The sequence below is a fragment of the Pagrus major genome, chromosome 7, assembly GCF_040436345.1.
Source record: "Pagrus major chromosome 7, Pma_NU_1.0".
NCBI classification, from domain to species: Eukaryota; Metazoa; Chordata; class Actinopteri; order Spariformes; family Sparidae; genus Pagrus; species Pagrus major.
In genome coordinates, this window is record NC_133221.1 from 29478051 (window position 1) to 29497077 (window position 19027).

Genomic DNA, 19027 nt, shown 5'->3' on the forward strand with positions numbered 1-19027 from the left:
AGAAAATGGATGGATGGATGGATAAACTAGGTGTAATCTGAGTTTTTTTTTTTCAGACTTTTAAACTGATACCTGACTGTTATCAATAGTCAAAAGTGCAAATTACACATGAAATATAGTCGTAATTAAATGAAATACACTTGAGCAGAAGCTCCTGACAATACTACAAATAATACAATACTCTCAAAAATTACCAGAGAGGGTTTAATCGACATCTCTCTGACATGGGTTTTTTTTTTCACAACACTGTTTGGGGGAAACGGACATTAAAGAGCGACCTGGGTGAAGGGATAGTGAGGGAAGGGACAGAAGAAGGGCAGAGAGAGCTACAAGAGAAGCAAAGGAGGAGTCAGGATGGAGGGTTAGAGGGCTGTAGTGGGAGGAGTGATGGCATACCTCCAGCCTTATATAGGGTGTGTTTGTCTGGAAGGTTCAGCTGCTCCCCCTGGGAATGTCCAGGAATAGAAGGAGGTAGAAAAGAGGAAGGTGGAAAGAGAGGGAGCAAAGGAATGACAGAGACAAAAAGAAAAATTAAAAGAGGACAAACTGTTTCCTCTTGGTCTTTTTATTCTTCCTTTGCAAACCAAAATCATCTCACTTTTCCACACGCTCAACCAGCTGGAGGAGGAGCACTTCTGGAAAATCTTGAGCGGGGCTGAGCATCAGCTGGTGCTGTCAGTCAGACACCAAATGGGCACCCAATGAAGGTGGTGACATAAGTTGGACGGCATGGAAGCTGAACTGTGGCCCACAAGAGAAGGCCGGGATGATGACTGAGACGGGTGAGAGGAGGTTAAGATGGAAAGAGGAGATGGCGCGGATCAAAACACAGTGAATAAGTAAAGGGTGATGAGATGGGACGAGGATCAGGGATAAGAGTGTTTGGAGTGTGATCGATACAATGAGACGATGGAGGAAAGAGGATGGGAGAAGGAGGTGGACAGCAGGGAAGGAAAATGAGGGCTGATAGAAAGAGAAGGAAAATGGATATATATCTGCAATGAAAACTTAATGTTAACAGCAAGTGAACAATTTGCTTTAATTTGTATCATCACATTGAATGATCAGAATTTAACTTTATCTTCCAGTGTGTTTGGGTTTGTCTGTCAGAGCAGATGGGCAAACTGAAATGGTAAGAGAAAGATAGTCCTGCTCAAACAACTGTGCAACAGTAAATTAATTTAATACATTAAAACAATTGCGATAGCCATCATATCTCCATGTAGAGGTCTCGACCATGATTCATACTGGGCCTTAATTCATTTTAATTCTACACACTCACTGACGTCTTCAGTGAGGGCTTATTAAAGCTTTATTGTACTGTAAATCATTTTGGCCTGTTTAAACTTCATAGAATAAGTTCAATGGCTGCCTTAAATATTTGAGTTAACTTGGGTTGAATAGTTAAAGTCTTCTTTTAAGTTTTCTTTTTTGTGAAACACAATTTAAAGTTAACTGAACTTGAGAACACATGTTTGATAAACTTAAGATTTAACTTGAATCAACAACTTTTCAGTCACACCGACAAATTTGATTTCCCTATGCAATTCCCCAGCTTAATGAGTCAGTTTTTAATTTTCTCAAAGGTCAACAGTAGCTGCTCCTATTGAGCTACTTTGATCTGACATTAGTATAAGAGCAACACATGACACTCCTCCTAGTAACCTCAATAAAGTGTGAAAGTGTGAGGGACTGAAGATTGAGCTCAATACTAACCTTTATCATGATTAGCACATTTTTCCTTAACGTGAAAAAAACACAACCATGACTTATCTTTAAATGTCTGAAAGACACACAACAAGTTTCCATCACATGTTTTCTCAAACTATGAAAAAGAGGAGTCTCAGTAGAGTTTTTAACTCTCAAACAATGCATGCTGGGAAAGTCTGCTAATATGTTGATATATTCTCTACATTTACATTATTTGCAACCTGGAACACGGCAGCATAACATTATCCAAGTATTTCAAACCTCTAAAGTTTGATAAATCTGTTACATTGGCTTCACATATCTGAAGGAGGCGCTGATAGACACTGGGCCAAAGGTAATGTATACGTCAGTAAACCTGTGCCAAAACTGCATGCTATAGTATGACCTTTTAGTGTATTATTTATACACTAATGTAGAAATACTCCATCATGACTGAATTATTAGCTCATTGATATCTTTATCAGGTAAAATCATGAATTTGTTACATTAAGGTAATATTTAGATCATGATCATAAGAAAACTTAATTTGATACTTGATTCTTGACTAAATCAGCTAATTTGACGACAACACATACATGCTTAAAAGCAATGAACCATCGAAGCTCATCTCAGGCTGGTCCCATACTGTCACTTTATAATCTGATAAAGCTTGATATCATTTTCATTCTCCTAGCTGCTGGAAAAGCCTGTCTAAGCACTTCAAGATGTACTCAGTCTGTCATGTCTTTTAAAAGTGGCTTTCCTTCCTCCCATTGCCTTTTAATAATGAGCCTTTCCTCTTATCAATTGAATGTCTTGTGTAATTCAAGAGTCCTGATAGAAGTTATTAAGGACCACAGCTGCTGTTGTTTCTATGCCAATGAGACAGTACTCCGAGCATAAATAGATTTCCAGTGAAAGAACCGTCAGACTGCAAAGCCAAACTGCTTAAAATTCCAGAGTGCACACCAAGATGAGCAGAGACTTCTGGATTGAATTATCTGTCAGCTGACGTGGTGGTCTGAAGGAGAAAGGAATCCCTGGGGTTGTGCATTTGATGCGAGATTACCTCTATCAGACTATTAAAACTATATTATTGTTCACAATGGTAGCTGTAGTAGTTGTTTTGTTGCCATACTAGTAGCATATTCAAGGGATGGAAATGTCCATCAGTCCTCTGCTTTGGTTCAAACTGAAATATCTCAACAACTACTTAACGGATTGCCATGAACTTTGGTGCAGGCATTCTGTTTCCCTCTGGAGGAATTATATTAACTTTGGTGATCCTCTAACTTTTAATCTCGCATCATCAGGACAAAATTTAAAATGGGTTTACGATCAAATTCAAATTCATGCCAAACAAATCACATTTCAGTCTCAGCTGTACTCTGCATTGAGTGTTAATCAGCAAATGAGCATGGTAAAAAAGAAAAACAAAAAACAAACAAAAAAACACGTAATGTTAGAGTCAGCCGACCGCAATGAAGTTCGTTTATAGCCTAACATTAGCTTTTAACTTCTGGCGACTGCATTTAGGCTTCAAAGATCATTAAAGTAGTGCTCATCTGTGAAGATTATCTTGCTGAAAAAAACATGTAAGCATCTTAAACTTGTGTTTGCCACAGAGCTTATTTTCTGCAAAAAAAATTCGATTAAAAAATACCATAGGCTTATAGGTCTGTAGGTAGGTTACAGCAGCATAGGTCACTCTCTATTGCAACAATAAGTGGTGACAGTTTTGCTATGGTAGCCTCTCGCAAAATTATATAACCTGCCACAAGAGTCAAAATCATGATGTCACACCAGGGCTTGCCTCTGTCCCACTCGTTCTGTAACTCAATGTCAATGTGTTTACATTTCATATTTGAAGAGAAATCACCTCCACTACATGTGCTATTAGAAAATGAAACCTTCAGGAGTTTTATACTCATGGCTCCCTTATACATTTACAAGTAGGGTGGCGTTGGTACTGATGTCAGCATAACTTGGTCATTTCCATATCCATGGTATTCATCAACGCTGTCTTTTAAAGGAATTGTTTTCTATATTTTAAGCTATAGTCTCAAAACTGTTGAAGAACTTTTACAGCCTCCGCTGTTACAGACATGACTAAGCTAACATTTAAACCATGAAGGTCTTGGGCTTATGGGAAACAGGCTTTGTTAAAAAAAATTATAAAATAAGAATATCGCTTGAACAACAAAAATAGATTATCTAGATATGTTTCAGTCCCATGACATACTGTTGAGAAAGATTATGCCCCAAGACTGGATCATTAGTTGTTTGCATTATTACAAATGTTAATGTGATTTTGCATGAGGTTTTCTTACTGCTGGAACAGAACCCTGAAGTTTAGCTTCATTTTGGTTCCCTCTTTAGCCTCGCAAATGATTGACATACTAATTATAAGTAGCCTGTTTGTGACTGTATGAGATGGTTTTGTTTGTTTACTTGTTGATGGAGTGACAAACCAATAGCTCAGATGGTTCAACGTGGGGTACAGCTGTGGGAGATCACAGGTCCATTTGCACGCCTCTTAAGTTACAGATGTCATAAGTGCAAGGGCAAGTTAGCGGCAGTGAGGACAGGGGGCAAGGCGGATAGATGGGTTAATGGACACTGCGGAAGGGGCAGAGAGTCCATGCACGCAGGGAGGTGTTAAAATGTGTGTTTGTTCGGCCATATGTGTGTGTGTGCATGCACTCTGGTACCCAACAGTATGTGAAATCAAGTGTCCATCTGAACTGAGATGCTCAGTTGATCCTCTGCCAAAATAACCTCCAGCTGCCCAATGCCTGCACTGTTTTCCTTTTCTTTTTTTTTTTTTTTTTGAGTAAATGTCACTGAGCTTGTCTGTTATCTAAATATGGGGGATTGGAGCGTGTGCCACACAAGGGGATGTCCATCAGGAGATTGTAAGAGGGGGACAAACTGAAGTTGAACTTGATTGGCTGTCTCTTGTCTGAGGAGGGGGCCTCTTACCCAATCCTGATCATTTTCATTAAAAGTGTAGTGCGATGAGAGGGTACTTATGGAGGGGAGTGAGGCAACAGTGCTACCTGAACTGTGTGGCAGGGAGTCTTTCTTTCCCAGACGTCTGTCGTTCTTACTGGTGTCTGTTGTTCAGCACAGCCGGCCGCCATGGTAAGAACCCAAAAACTGAGAACGAGGTAAAAGAGAAACGACATGGAGAAGGAATTTTAGTTTTAATGAGTCTCTGAGGATTTTTACTTTTGTTTTCTGATGAGGATTAAAGCCAGATGGCTGAAGATGGAGATTATTATCTGAAGCGAAAACAACTCTTTCAGCTCACCCACAGTCATCCAGCAAGTCCTTGTCTGAGGCACAGCTGGGTTATCAGCCGGATTTCTTTACGAGTGGTGTTTTGTCTCTTGGAAATTGTATAATTTCGGGGAAATCAATGCTTATTATTAATGCTTGCTACAGAGAGAAAAGTCTATTACCTGACAGGAAACCGGCTGTTGGAAACTTCTATTTCCATTTCTATTTACTCCTGGCTATGTTTTTTTACAGACCGAAGTGATCTGACTCTGCTTTTGTGTTCCATCACTTTGGAACTGAACGATTGATATTTAGATTGGAGGCAGCGATACTAAAGATAGAAAGCAAACAGCTGAGTAAAGTGAGAAGACTTGCGCCTTTTCTGAATGTCCTAACTTAGGACATTCACCTTGAGAAAATCCATCTCTAATACTCTCCCAAATATCTCACCTTAAAAATAGCTTTAAAGGGGCACTATGTAGTTTTGGAGAAGAAATTCAAACTCTGAATCTTAATATTTACAGTATCACTAGGGGAATAATATACTCAAAAATGTATTTTTCCATAAGTGAATAAACAAGCTGTTCTCAGAGGAAAATAAGGTCCCAGAACACTGTTGGAAGCTAGAAAGGTGTCAGGGTCCGTCACATGTAAACAAAGTAAAACAGCATGAAACTGTGTTGTCCTTTAATCTCAGTTTGTTTATTCAGTTTATTCAGTCATGAATGATGAAAATGAAGAGTTTGTTTATTTAGTTTGTTTAGGCAGGAAAAAATCAGTCAATGAAGATCTTTATGATTAAAATTTCCTCCTCAAAACTACAAAATGCATCTTTCAAGTGAACTATTCTAAACTCTATTGAGTTGATCATGTGTGACCCTCTATATGTTAAGATACTGATAAGGTTCTGTCAAGCAAAAAGGGAAAATTTGTAAAAACTAAAAAAAACTAAAAAAACTAAAAAAAAACCCTTTCATTGTAATTTAATGCTTGGTACAAGCACTGTTGGTTGTTCTTGCTGTTAGAAATGAGGACTAAACTTGAAATATTCCAATTGGATGTCATCAGGCTTTCAATCTGGATATAAGAACAAACTGGAAAGAATTGTAGGAAGGCTCAGCAGATCTAAGCCAGTTTCATTGTGTAATCTCCCACAGTTTGCTGCTAAATGTGGGTATAACATGTGTCACATTGTGGCGTCCCCCTTTAGGAGCCACCATGAACAAGTGCAGACAGCTGGCAGAGGATTAAACATGAGTTCTACCTGACAGAAGGTTATTTCCAGTCCTTGGCTGTCACTTTGTCAATGATCTGGCTTTGGGTTTCTGTTTTGGCTGAATGGAGAAACAGGGCTTAAGTGTGGGCACAGACTGACAGGACCATACCACTAAAGGATCATATGAGCATTTGTCAATGTTTTGTCCCACTAAACATACTAAACATACAAAAATAGATATATTTACTACAAATCAGGATGAAAATCACCTTGTAAAAAAACAGATTACTCTTTGAAATAAGTAATTCATTACAACAATACCATGATACAAAAATGACACCAAATCTGCAATGCCACTTAAAGGAACAGGTCACCCAAAAAGAACAATTCAGTCCTGATCTACTCACCTCCATGCTGATTGAAAGTCGAACAGTCGAAAGTTGACGAAAACAAACAAACAAAAAAACACAAAATAGCTCCATAACTCCGCCATAACTCAAGTCAACTCCGAATAGCTGCTAATCCAGTGTATTTAGCTAAGCAGCTTCAGTGAAGATTTCCACTTTCAAATCAATTTTGGGGTCTTCCAGAGACTTGGCTTACACCGGTCACATGGCTGTATGTTTTCTTCCGTTTTAAAACAAGTCCCCATGTACTTGAGTTGTTTAGGAATATGCCGCAACTATGATTTGCTGTGAAGCTCCAGAAATGTTTTGTTGACTATCAAACTTGACTTTCCATCAGCATGGGGGTGAGTAGATAACGACAGATTTTTCTTTTTGCGTTAACTGTTCCTTTAAAAGCAGATACAATGTTTAGCTATGATAGATTACCTAAATCAAACAAGATTCAACTTTTTACTTTTTATCGTCTGTTTATTGGCATTTCCATTAAAGAACAGTACAGACTGAAAATATATTACACAAAATATCATAACGATAGTGTGGATTGCACAAACGCAAAACAACACAAACAAAATAGATACAGGAATGATATACAGTGAATCGAAATCAATGGCTGCACAACAAGCAGAACAACTAAAAAGTCTCAAAAAAGTGGTCACCAGTAATCTACAGTACATGAATTATCGTAAACAGGCTCTGCATTAGTCACTCCGCACATCCTGTCCTGGTAAAGATTGAATGACTTACATGTTCAGTGACAGTATTATGCAGCTGCAGTTGAGTACACCTGACAGAAATGATAACTTTTCTCCCTTTTCTCCCCCCTCCTTCCACTGCTGTCCTTCCAACCGACTTTCATTCGCCTCTCTTAAGCCTACCGACGCACAAAGCGATGCACGCTCCTTCCTGACTGAGGAGATGATTTCAGGTCAGTCCTTCATACATGAATCAGTTACTGGATAAGGGTCCGCCATTGATTTTCATCTGACTTTAATTTTTCTTGTTGAATTTGGCCTCCCATAGTGTGAGATCCAGAACCTATTTCCCCTCTTGATTTTGTTTGCCATGTTTTTCAACTTTTCCAAGTCTGAGCTATTTCTGTTTTCTCGTCCAGAGTTCAAGGCTGCCTTCGACATGTTTGACACCGACGGTGGCGGTGACATCAGCACCAAGGAGTTGGGTACTGTGATGAGGATGCTGGGCCAGAACCCATCAAGAGAGGAGTTGGATGCCATCATTGAGGAGGTGGATGAGGATGGTGAGATCATTGAGTGGTCAACAGACAACCGATCTTGCATCTTAAGGCTCCTTAATGTCACCTCATCTTTTGTTCCTGCCCTCTCCCTTCTCACTTATCCCCCTTCCCCTCTACTTAGGCAGCGGTACCATCGACTTCGAGGAGTTCTTGGTCATGATGGTGCAACAGTTAAAGGAGGACCAGGCTGGAAAGAGTGAAGAAGAGCTTTCAGAATGCTTCCGTATTTTTGACAAGTATGGCACCTAACAGAAAGACATACAAACACCATGTAACTGCACAGGACTTTCATGTTGTGCTATGGCTCAATTGAAAAGTATATAAATTACAATATTTTTGTTGCATGTAAAAAGTTGTTGAAATCAAAAGTAATACGGCTCCTTAAACCTGCAACAGACCAGATTGATACATACTGGTAGGAGACAGTAACATTCCTCATATTAGCCTATTTTTGCCTTTCTCTGGCTTGCCTTAGCCCAAATCTGAAGAGATTTTTTTGATGATGATTTTTTTTGATGATTTTGTTGATCATGCTTTAATTTTTTTTTTTTTTAACCGTATATAGCTAGCCACCATAAATTGATAAATTGCTAATTGCTAAAATTGCTAAAGAAATACAACTTCATAATCAAAAGTAACGTTTCAGGATGAAACATAAAGGGAACCAAATGCAACACACAAGCAGGCAGGTAACAGGACAAAAAATGAACTTAATAAAGCTGAACACCAATGTCCATAAAATACAAAGTCCAAAATACAAAGTGCAAGCACAAAAAGCTGGCGACAAAAACAGAAGGAGCAGGCAGGGCAAAACCAAGAATAAAGAACTATAAAAAAAATACAAAAGACCCAAATAAGAGTACAAACCAAAGAAGCCCTGAAACACAGGCAGGAGCAGGAAGGACACAGGAGACACAGGACTGAGACGAATGATGAAACAGACAAACTGGTAGAGAGAGATCGGACGACAAGGACTTAAATACACAGGGGGTTATAACCTGATGGGACACAGGTGAACACAGAAAACGGGAGGGAAAACAGACAAAAGGAGGAACTGAGAAGCAAAACACAATATAAGGACAGAACTTTGAAATAATGTGTGTGTGTGTGTGTGTGTGTGTGTGTGTGTGTGTGTGTGTGAGAGAGAGAGAGAGAGAGAGAGAGAGAGAGAGAGAGAGTTTCTCCCAGAGAAAGGGAGAGACAGCCTGATTGATTGTTGAATTGGGAGAATGTAAATGGTTAGAAAATGTACTTCGATTAACTGACCTGCTGATCATGCCATTTTAACTTTCACCTAGTTTCTGTCCAACTTCTGCAGAAGTTAAGCAGAAACTAAATTGGTTGGAAGCTTCTTGGAAATGTATTAAAGATGGTCCCAGTTATTTATTAAATGCTTAGTGTAAAATAGCTGAATATTATTATTAAATCATTTTGGGGTAATTTTTGATAATTTGTTAGGTGGTTATTGTAGTAACGGGGGGATAATTCAAGACAGGCCTGTAAAATGGTTTAACTGGTGTTTATTTAATTACGGCATGTTGTTGCACCGTTTTCTTCTGCAATCGTTTAATGGAACCCAACTGGAGAACAGGTGCCATCTACTGCTTATCTTTCTAAGTCTTCAGTATTGCATGAGAGTAGTGGATGGAAACAAGCAGTCATTTGTATTTTCCTTTTCCGATGTTGAGGCAACATATTTTTTTCCCACAGTGTGAATCATATATTGCATTTTATCCACAGGAATGGAGATGGCTTTGTTGACCGTGAGGAGTTTGGAGTTATCCTTCATATGACGGGAGAAAACGTCACAGAGGAAGATATTGATGAGATGTTCGGGGAATCAGACTCAAACAAAGATGGCAAAATTGATTTTGATGGTAAGATGAAGCTACATGTAGAGGGAAGATTTTCTTCAGTCCTCTGGACTACGCAGTGTCTTCCATAATGTCTGTTGTATTATCAGGAGCAGAGAACCACAGACTGGACCTCCAGATCCACTAACAACATTTTTGAGTGGTTAAGCTTGATATATTGAGCAGCATGATACAGTAAAATGTATGTCTGGTTTGATCTTTAGAGGCACTGTCTGTAATGGACTCTCATGTGTAAAGGAATAGTTTGACATTTTGGGTAATTTATTTATTTCATTTGCGAGTTAGATAAGAAGGGCAATACAGCTCTCAAAACTGCCCATCCAAATTGAAGCTGGAGCCAGCTGCCGGTTAAGTTAGCTGACCATAAAGACTGGAAACAGAAGGAAATGGCTAGCCTGGCTGTTCCTGTCCACAGGGAGAAAATGACAATCAGCACATAACCCTCTTGTAAAACAGCTAATTTTTACACTTCGACTCAAACAAACAAAATATAACATGTTTGTGAGCTTGAGAGGTGTCTTTAGGTAGAGTTTGTGAACTGACAGAGCCAGGCTAACTGTTTCCCCCTGTTTCCAGTCTTCATGCTAAGCTAAGCTAAGCAGCTGCTGGCTCCGGCCTCATAATCAATGGTCAGATATAGTTATCAAGCAGTTATCAAGCTATCTTTTTTTTTGTAACACTTTCCAAGAAGCCCATGTCTATAATGCATTATAACACATTATGAACATACTTACAGTATAATGTGCCTAAAGCACTGTATAATCATTGTTATGAGCACTCATGAATACTGACAATGATTTATAACAATAATCATAACTTGTTTTGACAGCAATGTCTATAATGCATTAAAGACATACTTATAATATATTATAATGCTCCTATATCACTGTATCATCATAATAAGAAGCCCTCATGAATATTCATAGTGCTGCATAACAATAATCATAACTCATTATGACAGAGATATCTATAATGCATTAAAAACATACTTATATTGTGTTATGATGCACCTATAGCACTGTATTATCATAGTTATTCGCAATCATGAATACTGATAATCCTTTATAACAATAATCATAATACATTATGACGCTGAAGTCTATTATGCATTGTATATGTACTTATAATGCACTGTAATATGCTTATATCACTGTGTTATCATAGTTATAAGCACTCATGACTATTCATAATGCTTCACAACAATAATCATAATACATTATGACGCAGATATCTATAATGCATTACAGGCATACTTATAATGCGTCATAGTGTGTCTATAGTTATAAGCAATCATAAATATTGAGAATGCTTTATAACAATAATCACAAAACATTATAAAGCACAATTGCTGGTCACTCACTATGTGCAAGGATCATAGTATGTTAAAATTCTCTTGTAACACATTATAATCATTTTATAACACATTATAATCACTATTATAATGTGTGATAATAATGTGATTTAAGTCACTGTCTGTAAGTGGCCATTGGATGCTTAATGTTAAGCAATGAACTCCCTGTGTTACATGCGGCTGTAAAACATGGCAAGCTGGTTAGAAGTCACTATAAGTGGTCATTGTTTGCTTAAAGTAAAGTGAAAAACTATTCCTTTACAGAAGGCCTGGTAAATTAAATGTTTTTTGGGTGACTACGATTATTTCATGTAAATACAGCATGCATTAGGGTAAACCGTCAAACCTATTGGTTTACCGCCTATGTAGAGTGGCTTAAATCTTGGTAAATTTCACAGCTCTCTATGATGTTAACCTTCCATAAACCTTTCAAACTGATACCAGCTGCCTCACAAAATATGAACTTGAAAAGGACTACAGTTGATAAAGTCTGCACACACCTTATGTGTAGTCATTTATTGATAAGATTGATGGTTGGCTGACTGACTGTTGCCCTCTCTTGCTCTTTTCAGAGTTTCTGAAGATGATGGAAAACGTCCAGTAATGTGACTCTACATTCCTTGGTGGCCCTTCCTCAGATAGAATAGAAAATATACTGTTTGATGGAAATCTGCTCAGATCAAACTCTAAATGCTATGAAGCCCTGCACAATTATAAATATGACGTAGTTTCTGAGACATCAAAATGCATACAAGTGATATACCTTTACCCCCACCCTCACCCTCCTTCCCCTTCTCATATGAAACCCTTGGGCTTGGAGAGGATATCTATTAATATCTGTTCAAACCTTTTAAGACGAAGGCACTATCCCCCCTCCTTCTCTCAGCCACCCAGCTGTCCCCTTGGCAGCTGCTGTTTCTCCAGAAATGCTACACCACCAAGCTTTGACCCCCACCCTCCTCCTCCTCAAAACTAAATATCCTCTCCACCCTGTTCTGTGCTTTCTAAATAAATCCACTTCTACCTTGTTCATCTTTGCAAATTATTCCGCCTTGCATGCCTGACATGTTTTATCTCATCTGATTTTGTTAATCTGTCAGGGGGCTTTCTGGGACTTGTAGATCATCACTGTCTGTCCTGTGATCATAGCACTTGCACTTTCTATACCACCAACCACATCCTCCTTTTACGCGCACACACATTTGTTCGACTTCAACTGGTCTTATCTTCCTATTCCAGTCCCAACTTCAAACTAGCCTCCTTGCTGCCTTATTAAATAACGTTCAGAAATCTGGTTTAAATTGATCTCTTCAAGATTGTTCTCCACCTTAGTCTGTGATCTTCACATAGCGGTCTCCCAGCAAACAAATCAATGACCCCAGTCTGAATGTAAAGCGGAGCAGGTAGGCTTAAGGCAGTCTAAGAGCGTATGAGTTTATTCTCCCTTCGGAAAATGCAGCTCACCCTCTGGGTATATAGCCTGCAAGCCCCCCCAACAACATCCCTCCCCTTTCTCCACGGCTGCTCCACTCCTCAGCATCCTATCCTCCACCTCGGGGCCCTCCCTCCAGGAACCGCCCGCCATATAAGGAGCATCAGGTTGTGTTTATCAGCCGATGTGGCATCAGGATGTGTGGGCGCTCGCCTCGCGTCCCCGTCCTCCCTCAGCCTAAAATCTGCTGGCTATTCAGGGCACGGTGGAAGGGGTGGAGGCAGAGAGGAGGAGGGAGGGGGGAGGTTGGGTGAGATAGGGGCATTTTTCTCCTGGGCTTGAGTTTCACACTCAGATTGAAATTCCATCATCACAAAACCCATAACCTACTTTTAAATGTTTGACTCCCCCTCCTCGTCCACCGCTTGAATAGAAATCAACAGTGTCTACTGACTGACGAGCTGCAAGAGCTCTAGTTTTATTATTTCTTTAAAATTTTAATGAGAACTTGAGTGGAGTTACTGAAGGAGATCACCACTGAAAGCTACTTCGGGGCCATTTCTAAAGAAACTGAATGCATTCATTCTATTATTTTGTGTGAATGTGTGCTTTTCAGTATGAATTATTTCAGTGTGTCACAGTTCTTTCTCACACCCTACCTGTGATGGTCTCAGTTTTAACTAACCAGGTGACCGACAGTGTAATATCCTCTGCACCTTTCGCTTTTATCTCCATTCAAGATTTTTCCCAACTTGACCCGGACAACAAAAGCGCTAAAACCTCCAACTTTACCTCTACTCAACTTTAAGAAACAAGAGCGTTCCTGTCCAAAGTGTGATTGGCTCACAGTGGCCCCAGAACCCTAAAAGTTCAGGGTACTAAATCTGGAGGCCTGTGAGAGGCAGGGGGCGGGACCTGGCTGTCCCGTTTAAAGTGTGTCAGACCCTTCACTTGACGTCTAGTCTCTCTGTTGGGGTGCACACGGATTGACCACTCCTTTGGGCTTTTCTTTTATCCTTGGATATTTGGGGGGGAAAAGCTAATCCACAAACATGGTAAGACCAATCACTCGTGCAAATGACCAGTTGAACTCGGTCAATCAGCCATTAGTTAATAAGCAGTGATAATGAGAGCTGTGGATTGGAGATATAGTTATTAATTAATAAAGGCATGTGAAAGTCTAAAGAACCATGGGTTGAGTTGTTGAGAAGCATGTTTCCTTCTATTGATAATGTTTATCTGCTGCCTTTTCTTAAAATTGCTTCGACCTTTTCTTTAGAAACTTAATTTTAGACTAAACATTTCAAATATTTTCAGTTTATTTAAACAGAATTCTTAATGAATTGTTAATAGCCCCCATTTCATTTTTTTTTTATCTATTGCAAATATTACTAATGCTTGTCAAAGTGAAGGTGTGGAGCTGGCTGCGTGTCAGCTGGGAAGGTGCGGATTCTGCTTAGGCAACAAATTCCCGGGGATTGGATATCTGCAGGCCATATACAGCCGGCCTAATGTGTTGAGCCTGAAATAGCCCGACTAATTTTCAGCAAGCTCAGGAATCCACTTGAGGCGCAGCCACTAGGCCCATATCCAGGAAGACATGATTTATGGAAGCATGTTATCATCACAAAAACGACGTTAAAATACTAAATCTCTCGAATACTCCTCTAATTCGTGTAATTTTCCAAAACTGTATCGTCTGTGTTGTGCGTAAAATTGTGTTTTTACTCTAGATTACTGTACTTGGGAAATTTTTAAAAAATTCAGTGTTTTTAAGGATATTTTCTTTTGAAAATGATTCACAGCTGGTATGGTTGCTACTGTCGCGACAATTTGGCCTCAAGGCCAAAGGCTCAATCAACAGGTTTTTAACTAGAATGATGAATAAAGTGTAAATGAAGTGAATGATGAAGTGACAGAGTGGCCCCTGTTTTCTTCCAGACTGACGCGCAACAAGAGGCCCGCTCCTACCTGAGCGAGGAAATGCTGGCTGGTAAGTACAGGCTACAGTAACGCGTTACTTTCGTAATGTCGTTACTTTGCCCAGGAAGCAGTTAAGTAACAGGTTACATGTCAGGTGATAAGCGTATGAGATAAGTTGTTTTCAATTATCAAAAAGAAATGAGTCACCCGATTCCACCTGCTATGATATTTCTGTCAGAATGAGCTCTATAAGAAAAGGCAGAGCATTTTAGATCATCATTTTATACATCGTAACAGTACTGTAATGGATTACTGCACATAAATAATATGGTTAGGAAAAGCGAGATATAGGGAATTCAGAGAATTAAGTCATTTTTTGAGTAAGGAGCCACATTCTGTCATCTCTGATTTCTACAGAGTTTAAGGCCGCCTTCGACATGTTTGACACCGACGGTGGCGGTGATATCAGCACCAAGGAGTTGGGTACCGTGATGAGGATGCTGGGCCAGAACCCAACAAGAGAGGAGTTGGATGAGATCATCGAGGAGGTCGATGAGGACGGTGAGCGATGGATAATAGTGTATCTCTGATACCAACACAGTAGGCCCGCTGTGCGCATTGTGCACAATGAGCGTTTTTACGCACAAGCAATACATGACCCTGGCACATTATATGTACTTCACATCAGTTCAAATAAACTGAGCAACTGTATTTAAAATTATCTGGAACCCAAACACTGTGATTAGGCGCAGGTTAGGGAGTTTTACGCGCAGATGCGTACACAGAGTATTACACATTTTTCCTCTTGGTTTTACTTTATTGTATAGATCGTTACGTCATATAGGCCTAGATCGGGGCTAACTTAATTACAGTGTTTAATTTTACTGTGGGTCAGGCGTAAAGTTGTTCGCAAAAAATGAGCGCATTGTTATGTCTCTACATGGAGAGCAGGACATTGGGCCTTTGGTCGGGCTGACCATTGTTAATCAGTCATGTTGCTTCATTATCACTCTCAGGTAGCGGTACCATTGACTTCGAGGAGTTCTTGGTCATGATGGTGAGGCTGCTAAAGGAGGACCAGGCCGGCAAGAGCGAGGAAGAGTTGGCAGAGTGCTTCCGTGTGTTCGACAAGTACGTTCACACTGTTACTGCGTAGAATGTGGTTTACTTAGTTTGCTGTACTCACTCTCTGAAGGCAGTGTTTTACTGTCTCATGCAATTACTTGTTTGTGTTTACAATCCCATACATTTTGTCTTTTGCGCAGGAACGGCGACGGCTACATCGACAGAGAGGAGTTCGCCCTCATCATCCGCAGCACCGGCGAGCCCATCACAGAGGACGAGATTGATGAGCTGATGAAGGATGGAGACAAGAACGCCGACGGCATGCTGGACTTTGACGGTATGATGAGGCATGATGAAAATGATGATGAACATGTTGTAAAAATGTCACTTTTCCAGTTATTAATTAACTTAATAAAGAACCTGTGTGTCTGTGTTTTTTTAATTGAATAAGGGTAATTGATTAGTTTTCAATAGACAGGCTTTAGGCAGGCTTTAGTTGAACTTCTCATGTGAACTTGACAAACACTCCTTGTTGGATTCAGTTTGTTTCTGCTGCTGATGTCCCATCTCTCTTTTCTTCCCAGAATTCCTCAAGATGATGGAGAATGTGCAGTAAAACCAGAAAGACTCATGGACATTCCTCCTCCCCCCTGTGAACCCCCATCCATCTGAGCACCATCGAACCACTCAAACCACCCCCCACACTCCCTCTCCTCCTTCCTGTCCACCTGGTTCACTGCCTCTCTTCTCCATCCTTATAGACATCCTCAACAGACAGCTAGGGCACCTGGCAGGGGTTGCTGGCTGGGCTACACTCTTCCCCAGCCTCGCTTGTGAATGCAGACAGCCCATGAATGCATTGAAGAAATTAACTGCACAAACCCTTTGCATTTCATTAACAGGCGCGTGTCATCAGCGACCCCCCCTCATGCTGGTGAAGCTAATCTGATCTAGAATCTAGTCTAGATAGAACAGCAGCCTGCTGCTTAGACCAATTAAGTCAACCAATTCACTGTACAAAGTAATTTGCTTGAACAGAATAAATTAACTAACTCATGCTCACTTGTAGTTGGTCTGTCGTATTTACGGTCTGTGTAAAAAATTTTGTTTTGAGGGAATATCAATAAAATCTGTTTGTTTCTTCTTTTTGTCCATTTTGTTTGAACCACAGTCAGTTTTGTCTCTCTCAAGAGATTTTTTTAACCCGACATGTCAGATGGCCAATCAAGTGAGCTTGCAAAATCAGCTACTGACTTTGAAAGGGCAATTCTACACATGTGTTTACAGGTCTTACTGTATAAGTGAAAAGTAGCATGAAGCCTTTTGTGGCTCCAGAGGAAGCTGCATTTAATCTGCTAAATTACCTCCAGTGATGTCACTCAGTGGTTGAGTTGCATTGTGGGTAATGTAGACACCAGATTTTTGAAAAGGAAGAAGAATTCAAGGAATAAAAAAGCCGATATCTCTGGTTCTGCTGTATTGATTCTGATCAATTGATTTTAAACTGTCTGTAATGAGTCCAACAGTGTTATAGGAGTGCAATGCTAGACCACTGGACTGCTTTTCAAAACCTGCCACCTACATTACCGATAATGCAATTTAGCCACTGAATCACATCACCAGAGGCTATTTATCAGATTACACGCAGCTTGGCTCTGAAGCCACAAAACACTATAATGTGTGTAAAATTGGTACCTTTAAGGTATTGCTGCAGTCACAGTTGAAGTGCAAGGTGGTGCCAATTTTAGAGATTGACAGTGTGTAGCACAAAAACCATACGTACACTATTTCCCACAAAATATAAGGTGAAAGACGTCACCTTAAACAGTTTGTTTAGGTTACTTCCCAAATGTACCGATTGTGTTATTATTTGGAGTCTACAAAGCGTGTATAACAACAGCTCTTCCGGTGCTGTTGGAAAACCTCCCTGACAATCAGTTGTTTCACTGTGCACAAGAAATCATGCGCCAAAGTATGCTTTAAAGCTGGGGTTGGTAAGATGGAAACACCGTCAAGGCTAGATTTTGAAAGTGTCCAGCCAGTAAACCCCGCCCCCTGCATTCAGGCCTCTCTCCAAAGCCACACCCCCCCAAACCATGAACACGCACTGTCCGATGACTGCCGAATACCACCGACGGATTCCGAATCCTCACGAGCGGTGGGGAGGAGAGTGTATCGGTGCATCGTTTTCATCACAACATCTAACTACAAATAGCTACCTCATGTCCCATTCACATGTAAGTAAACAGCCAATATTATCATATTGAACGTAAACAAACAACACAGCCATTGCTAGCACTGATAGCTGTCAAGGTAGCTTTGTTAGCACTCAGAAATTGTTTTGAAAGTCTACTTAGATGTTGTAACTCATTGCTGGTTAGCTAGCAACAGCTGGCTATGGTAACATTAGAAATGGCAAAGCTAAAACAACAAGATTAGTGATGGGCCTGCTACATGTTTATTCTGTTACCCTCAGTGATTCACAGACGAATGTGAATATTGTATTGGACGATGTTTTGCATGTTAGTGCTTCAACGATGAGAGCATCGTTGACTCTGAAGACGAAGACACGTCATCCCCTCAGAGGACGACAGGAGGGCAACCAGCAGTGTCCGAAGAAGTAGAGGCAGAGGCCATGGACGTGGGAGGGCGACAGGTCAAGGAGCAGGCGTTCATATGTCAAGTAGAAGATCTTCAAGCTCAAAGGATTGTATGAGCAGGTCAGCATCTAACGTAGAACATTACTGGTGCTTTTTTTCTGACAAACACTGCCTACAACTAAACTACTTGTGTTTGTACAGTATATTGACCAGGCATGTGACTTGGACACACAAGTGCCCTAATCAGAATCACATTTTTTGCCAAGTTGTTTTCCACAACTTGAATTTGTGTTTTGGTGCAGAACAATAAACACAGTAAGCAGAAAAATGTAAAGAAAGATAAAGGGCTGGTACTTCAATTCAAAAGCATGAATAGATAAAATGAAAAAAAAGTATCTGTACAGTTTTGTCCGCGAATGTCTGAAGTATTGACCATTGAAAGTGTATATGTTCACAGTATGCTGAGGACAGTCGAGCTCTGTTCCATAAAAATATCTAATCATGTTGCTCATCTGTTGCTTTACAGGCCAGAATTCAAGGACTGCATTTGGAGCAATCACATCAAGTGCTGAACTCTGCCTGACACCTATTTATTTGTCGTTCTGTATTTACTCCTTGTTTTGCATTATCGCTAACTTGTTTGAATAAAGTCTTGAAAATTATTTCTTGATTTTCTTGAGTCACATTTGACACATTTTTTTAAGGTCCAATTCGGCTTGTCAAATACTTACACTTTGGGATTGTAGGCCGTGTTGGCCGCCATCCCAAAGCGTCAGTATTTGATGAGTTGGGAGTGAAACTCAAAAATTAACTTTAAATTACAGTAGTTTTACATATGTCCGTGATATTCTGAAGGGTTTATAAAATTAATTTTCATGACCCATACCTACAGAGATCCAAAACTGTTAAGCAAGATCCTGAGAGAGAAGCATCAGG

The 19027-nt window shown here is 40.0% G+C and overlaps 2 protein-coding genes across 2 annotated transcripts; both read left to right on the top strand.

The window, feature by feature from the left end:
• The first annotated feature begins 7356 nt into the window (after positions 1–7356).
• Positions 7357–12101, top strand: LOC140999718 (troponin C, skeletal muscle-like). Its single transcript, XM_073470238.1, has 5 exons — positions 7357–7519; positions 7706–7849; positions 7968–8082; positions 9587–9723; positions 11644–12101. Exons 1-5 carry the CDS (start codon positions 7357–7359, stop codon positions 11673–11675), a joined length of 591 nt encoding a protein of 196 aa, XP_073326339.1. The 3' UTR covers positions 11676–12101.
• A 423-nt stretch (positions 12102–12524) lies between these two features.
• On the top strand, positions 12525–16635 carry LOC140999719 (troponin C, skeletal muscle-like). The gene is made up of 6 exons (XM_073470240.1): positions 12525–12670; positions 14423–14496; positions 14844–14987; positions 15443–15557; positions 15692–15828; positions 16076–16635. The coding sequence occupies exons 1-6, from the start codon at positions 12525–12527 to the stop codon at positions 16105–16107; spliced, it is 648 nt and encodes a 215-aa protein (XP_073326341.1). The 3' UTR covers positions 16108–16635.
• Positions 16636–19027: the final 2392 nt, after the last annotated feature.